At 34.9% G+C, this 7142-nt stretch overlaps 1 protein-coding gene across 2 annotated transcripts; it reads right to left on the bottom strand.

The window, feature by feature from the left end:
* Positions 1-598: 598 nt before the first annotated feature.
* Positions 599-5543, bottom strand: LOC109154343. Of its 2 annotated transcripts, none has more exons than XM_019302158.1 (5): positions 5280-5543; positions 4249-4761; positions 1995-2798; positions 1840-1910; positions 599-1076 (listed from the first exon to the last, which is right to left on the bottom strand). In XM_019302158.1, exons 1-5 carry the CDS (start codon positions 5400-5402, stop codon positions 701-703), a joined length of 1887 nt encoding a protein of 628 aa, XP_019157703.1. In that variant the 5' UTR covers positions 5403-5543; the 3' UTR covers positions 599-700. The 2 variants fall into 2 exon arrangements, with proteins under 2 accessions (XP_019157703.1, XP_019157702.1); XM_019302157.1 differs by having other exon boundaries at positions 1995-3287; positions 5280-5522.
* Between the last annotated feature and the right edge of the window lie 1599 nt (positions 5544-7142).

The following is a 7142-nucleotide window of genomic DNA, read 5'->3' as shown; positions in this document are numbered from 1 at the left end:
AACTCACATGAACCAAAATCTATATATATATATATATATATATATATATATATATATATATATATATATATATATATATATATATATATATATATATATATATATAAGATTGCGTTCACATGAGGACAACAATATATAGAGAACTGTGCAGACAGATCATCGGCACACGACAAATTAGTATCATGCACACAATTTAATACACAATGGCACACTAGCATACATGTAAATATCAAGTTTCAAACTTAAGGGTTCTATTAATTAACAAACCTATACACACGACATACAAATTTTGGCACACGACTACATCTAGCCATGCACATGACATACAAACTAATAACACACGACTACATCTATCCTCACAGTCCTCTATAATATAATTGTCCTCATTTGAATAAACTTCTATATATATTACTGCGACAAGGCGATCGGGGGCGCCATGATAGGCTTGTTTTCAATTCCCTATTTATACATTGTTATATTCCACAGAGCATCATAACTGCAAAAATGAAAATTTTACACAGGACTAATTTAAAACTGTACCTGTAAACGATGATGCATGTTCTTGACTTGAACATGTATCTCTCCCTACAAAATAAAATACAAATAGCATATGAAACATATGCTCTTCTCTGAGCATTTGGAGTTTTAATATCCAACATCTCTGATGGCAATCAGTATCCCACTTTCAGGATGATTTTTCTCATGGAAATTCAGAAACCATTAACCCAGTAGTAGTACTACTTTTCCGTTTCCAAACTTTCCAAGTCTTTCTCTTTCTCTTCCACCTTAACATTGCTGTCCTTTTAGATTTCCATTTTCTATATTTTTCTCTATCCTGTAGCCAACCTGCATAATCCTTCCCTTGTTTGCACTCAATAAAATCGGCTAACTCGTCAAAATCGGAGTCATGTTTTGCGTTGGGTTCCATGCACCTGAGAAAGATCTCACCGTTCAATGTTTCCTCTTCAACGCTCACCATTTCTTCTTTGTCAAATAAACAAGAAGAAGCACTTGATGAACTCTCTGGCCATCCATCTTCCACACTGCCACAATACTTTACCATAGTCTTTGACTTGCTGACAAAAAGTTGAAACATGCAAGGAATAAGCAAATATAAAAGCATTGCCAACATGAAACCAAGCAAACCATTGGTTACAAATAACAAAATATGTAGACAGATGATTAAGTCCCAGTGGGGAAAACACTATGACAACTGTTACTCCGTATAATCTAAGATTGGGCCAAGGTCACTCAATTGGGCTATAATTTACATCGGCCAAACCACACTAAAAGACTGAATCCAATCAATTAGCTAGTCTAACTCATGACCTTATAAACCTATATATTCTCTCTTATTTTTGCAGTGCGAGACTCTTAACAAAAACAAATTTTAGGAGTTCGAGTCCATATAGATCAACCATGACCATAGAATTAATGCCCATCTTAGAAGAGAACATGACTAACATCAAAGCAGAAAGTGAACTAAAACTGGACTCGAATATAGTGTACATATTTAGGCCTTCCCTAACAAATGTGTTACTTTTACAGTTTTCCTTTTTCTGATGCAATAAACACCAATACAGATAAAGATGCATTTTTAGCACTGAAATAAAGAATTGAACTTGGTGTCTAGGGAAGTAGTGAAAGAGTAGGTAAAAAAAAGGGAAGAAAATAGTTAACTTAAAGATATATGGAATACGTCTTAATAACGAATGAAGTTAATCAAAATTTTGAAGATAAAGCACTACAGTGGAAACAATAAAGTAAAGAGGCAAATGGTCAAGTAAAACACAGACTGCAACAACAATCTCATTTAAAATACATATAATGGATGAGAACCTCAAGTATAGATTCTGTATATTTTGAAATTTTGATGCAACCATTATGCTAGGCCTCTGGTCCATTACTGCCTGCATCACAAATAGTAGTTGAGAAAGCTGCAACATATTTCTCATTACTTATTTTTAAAAGAAAAAAAGTAAACAAACTTTCACCTCTTGGATTCTGACCAGGGGTAACGCAGAGGAATCGGAGACGGAGTCTGAGCCAGAAACAATTAATGACCTCAACTCATCTAAATAACCCTCTTCAAGTACAAACAAATTCACCAGAGCAGTGATAGTTAACAAGCACCCATTTGCTAAGCAACCAATCCTCTTTAAAAAACTAAACGCAAGCATGCCTGAAAAATGCAGAAGCATCACCATGAAATCCTTGTGCTTGATGAAGTTCGTCTCCATTATGTTACATAAGAACAGTTGGACTGGGAAGTGTATTTTGGATTCACTAAAACAGCTAATTGAACCCAAAATAGACATGTACTCCTTGCACAATGAGTAGTTTTTCAAGGTTTTGAAAGACCCATAACTTTCACCATTCCAGAGATATGATATAGCATGCAGCAAAGAAGTGCCCATTAACTTCAATACAGCAACTAGGAGACATATAGCCTGAAGATCCATACCCTTGATTGCAGGCTTTACAGATTCATCAAAGCTCACTGATGCTCTTAAAATCAGACAACTTATAATTGAGAATACATCATCTTGGCATGATTGGTCCAGAAGACATTGGCAATCCTTCACATATGCAATACACGAACTGGTCATGTCAGATTTCAGTTCAAAGAAATGGTTGCCTAAGAATGAATCTGATGAATCCTCAAACCTTTTAATCAGAGAGTTTATCTTCTCCTGTGTGCTTGGCAATATATAAGATTCAAAAGGTGGAGGAAAGTTCCCTCTATATGTGCTTGAGTTGACAAAAGACGCACATTTACTTGGAGAATCACCATTGATCTGTACAAAGGATATAAGTTTCATATACATATTGACTGATTTTTCAAACACTGAGAGAAAGCAGTCAAGAAGTTTACAGTTTGGTTTCAGGTTTTGAACATCCATCAAACCACTCATGGCTTCAGATACTGATGAAACCACGTAAGCTTGCATAATTTTTGGGGCAGAAGAAACAATTGGATTGAGAAGCAATGATATGGCCCCAGTCAGACTCACTTCTGGAGTTTTAAAGAATTTGAAATCCTTCCTCTGTGCTCGGAAAAGTCTATAAAGAAAATCTTCAATTGCATTTTCACCAGAAAATGATAGGAGAAAGCAAGTGGAAACAAGTTCCATAAGGATTCCAATATCACTCTGACGTTTCTTTGAACTAATATCTTTCTGAGTGGACTGAGGCATAAACAAAGTTTCACTAGTAGAGGAAAATAAGTCAATCAGCCTAAATATTGCTCGTAATTTGCCATGAACCAAAAGCTCATCAAGAAATACCTGAGTATATAATGTCCATGTTAATTAGGAAGATCTGCAGCAAATAGTTTTGTTTAAAAAAAAAAAAAAAAGAACTTAGCAAATAATTCTTATAAAAGTATTCAGCAAAATGAGTGTCATGAAACTAATGCATGTCAGCATGCGATCAGACTTCTAGACAACTCAGAGTCATGTCAGAGAAGAGCTAGAATCAAGGTTCCTAATGGACTGAACTCAACTAAGCCTTAATCCTGAACTTCCAAATGTACTCAACAAGATCTCAAAAAGTGAAATTCATGAATAGCTGGTTCAATAAAGAATGTAGATTATCAAGATCATGCTAAGGATCAACATGAATAATCAAACTTTTCTTCTGCAAATCAACAGAAACATAAGTTTGATTCCAGAATACTGAAAGCAGAACCCTCAATAAGGATGATGATACACAGTTGTTTTTGCAAGCAATATAAGAGTAAACTATACAAAAACATGTAATTTGGAGATTTTGAGGGGATACTGTACCCCCAATGTTTATGTAATCAAATTTGAACTATCAAGACTCAAGTGTATAATTCAAACAGTATGCTTAAGGTAATACAATTTCCTTTAAAGAAAATATGCCAAAGAATATGCATACCCATGGTTGTATCCACACACACACACAGACTTATGAGTGAATATATGCACCCATATACTGTCATATACTACAACACTATGAAGCATGTGGTCTTGGCCTCTTTTTCCCAGTCAAGTAACTTGAAGCATTATCTTCTGTTCAATAGTAATAGGAGTTGTATATTATGTTATATCTCATCATATTTGTAATATGCTTTGCAATCAAGGCATTCTACTCCCGCATGAGACTATGTTGCCATAAATATAAAATCATGACTCAGATTTTTTATATTCATAGCAAGCACAAAAGAAAGACTTGTTCTTCCTTTGAAAATTCAACAAGAAAATTTTGCACAAGCATATATACCTCCAACATAGCAATTGCAAATGAAGTTTGAAGATTAGGTGGCTCATAGAATTGAAGGGAAGCAACAAGTTCCTCTCTGGAAGTGGTTGTGAAATCATCATCATCATATGTGCACGCATGAAAAACTGAGTTCTGCAAACTTATGTCTTTCCTGTCTTTTCTCTTTGGTAAGTTTATGGAACACAACTTACAAAGTATCTTCAAAAGAATCCCGCCTTTTTCCAAAACAACATTATGATCATATATATGCAATTCCAGGATAGCCATACTACACCTTAACAGCAAAACTAGTACTTCAACTGTACAATTCACATGTATGCTACCTTGTCCAAGATCCTTGCTTGTACAAACATCATATAGAGAAGAGAATAAATTGTTAAACCTCAACGGTAGTTCTTTGAATAAAATGTCAGAAATCCCTCGTAGATCATTCACATCAACTTTGCTCAGGGAATCCATGGACATATGGACAAGTAAACAATACAAACTCTTCAAGATGGGTGATTTTATGCCCTGCAGTTGCACATAAATGAAAAATATGTTACAACTTAGCTAAAAGTCTCCGATTATGCCAATTTCCATGTTTTAGATCATTTGAAGTCTGAATACTTAGTAATTTTTATCTCTTCGCACTACATTTCTTTCTGCATACATCAGCCATCCCATTCCATTATCATGTAATGGTGGAATTTTCTCTCTTGGCACTAGAAGGTTGGAATTTTATCCTATATACATACATACATACATATTCATCAGAAATTGGAACTGAAAAATCATTGAACTGTTACCAAAGAATAAAACTTTAACAAGCAAATACTACTTTTGAGTTAACCACAAGCTGCAGACCCCTTTAGGTTCACCGTTATACCCACACATCCAAAGAAATGAGGTTTTTCAACTAAAAACCCACTTCTAAAATAACAAATTTGGCATCGTCGAATTTCACCAAATATAAATAAAATTTAAAACGGAAATTGTACTTTTACTTGTACAACAAACGGATACATACATAAAAAAGATATGTAATGGACCTCAGGAGTTTTGATTGCGGAGAGCAGCTTCTGGAGTGCTCGAGAATAATTCGAATCGGGGGCAGAATCCAGGGTTTGTCTCCGAGAATCTTTGCGGATCTTCCGCTTTCTTGTTGAAGCCATTACTCGATTTTGCAATGATACTAGCTTCTACACAGCAAGTCTTTGTTCCTCCAAAAACATTTCATAAACAGAATGGGGGAAATTGAGAAATTTCAATATTACAATATCCCTACTGGAAACTGCGTGCCTCAGTTTTTTGGCGCGAAAATTAATTTACATTCGGTCTAAATTTGAAATTAATAAGAATTTACACAATCGCAATAGGGATTATAGGGAGGGGCGGTGAGTGGGGTCCCACCCATCCCTAAATTAAAGGGTCAAAGACAAAAATAAGAATAATTTTGGAGTCAATGACAAAAATTAAAAAGTAAATAATTTTGAGAAAAATTCATTTTGGACATCCTTTATGATTAAAAACGCAAGTTTCAAATGAATTTTTTGAAATTTTTAAAAATAATTTTTTTTTATAGTTGGACAACGTGAAACATAAGTGTCACTTGCGTTTCTTCTCACCAAAGCTAATCAAGAGGTCGTTGGAGAAGTGGGAAAATATGGATTTGGTGAGGAATGGATTAGAAGTGAGAGTTGGAGCCATGAATGAATGCCGCAAATCCACAAGTCTATAATGGGGTATGGGTTCAGGGAGGAATTGATTAGAAGTGAGAGTCAGAACCATGAATGAATGCCAATGCAGGGGACAAAGACTCTCATGGGACAAAAATAACAACGGTAGATAAAAATAAGATATTTTTAAAAAGTGTACAAGAATGGAAAAAAACTACTTTCCCAAATAGGTATGTTGTCAGATTTTTTTTCAAGGTCAAACAAACACGCAAGTCTCATTTGTGTATGTATTTTTTTTTTTTATAACTTGGTTTTCGGCGACCAAACTAGTCATTGGGGAGAAGTCGGCGACCAAGTTTAAAAAAAAAAAATACATACGTAAATGGGACTTGCGCATCTTGAGATACACAAGTCCCACTTGCGTGTCTGTTTGACCTCGAAAAACAAATCTGACAACATATGCATTTAGGAAAGTAATTTTTTCCATTCTTGTACATGTTTTTTAAATGTCCTATTTTTGTCCACAGTTATTTTTTTTGTCCTATTAGGGTCTTTGTCCCGCCAACGCAATGCCTATTCACATTTATCCATCACCTCTTGATTAGCTTTGGTGAGAAGAAACGTAAGTGGCACTTGCATTTCACGTTGACCAATCATTTAAAAAAAAAATGTTTTAAAAAATTTCAAGAAACTCATTTGGTACTTGCGTTTCTGACAAGAAACCCATGTCCCATATGAGTTTTTCCCGAAATTGTCTATTTTTAAAAATCTTCACATTTTTTGTCATTCATTTCAAAATTATTCATATTCCTGTCTTTTCAAAATGAAGGTGCATCATTAAAACCTTCCCCTTACTTATTCATGAATTAAGGTGTGTCATTAAGTGTTAGAACAACACACCTTAAAGTATGTCTTCGTAACACCTTATTTGAATATTTATTTCTTTATTTGTAGTGCTTTAAAATAAGAGTGTTCCATTTTATTTTTTTTTTGTAACTGTGTAATGATTTCTCTCTTTCTTCCCCTTGGTTGCCAGCCTTCTCGTTCCTCAGTCGTTCCTGGTGTGCAGTGTGTTTATGGCGACTTTTTGACTCGTTTCCGGCGTGCAGATTGTCTCTCCGATGGTGCCTAGTAAGTATTTTGTTTCTTTTTGTTTTCCTTCCTCGTTTCCGGCAACTGTTCCTTGGTTGTCGTCATTGCCGTGCTTTTCTACTCGTTTTTGCCGTGGTTCACACT

This window comes from Ipomoea nil, unplaced genomic scaffold (assembly GCF_001879475.1).
Source record: "Ipomoea nil cultivar Tokyo-kokei standard unplaced genomic scaffold, Asagao_1.1 scaffold2647, whole genome shotgun sequence".
In the NCBI taxonomy this organism is placed as follows: Eukaryota; Viridiplantae; Streptophyta; class Magnoliopsida; order Solanales; family Convolvulaceae; genus Ipomoea; species Ipomoea nil.
The sequence above is the reverse complement of the archived record's forward strand: the minus strand, read 5'-3'. Positions and strand labels throughout refer to the sequence as shown.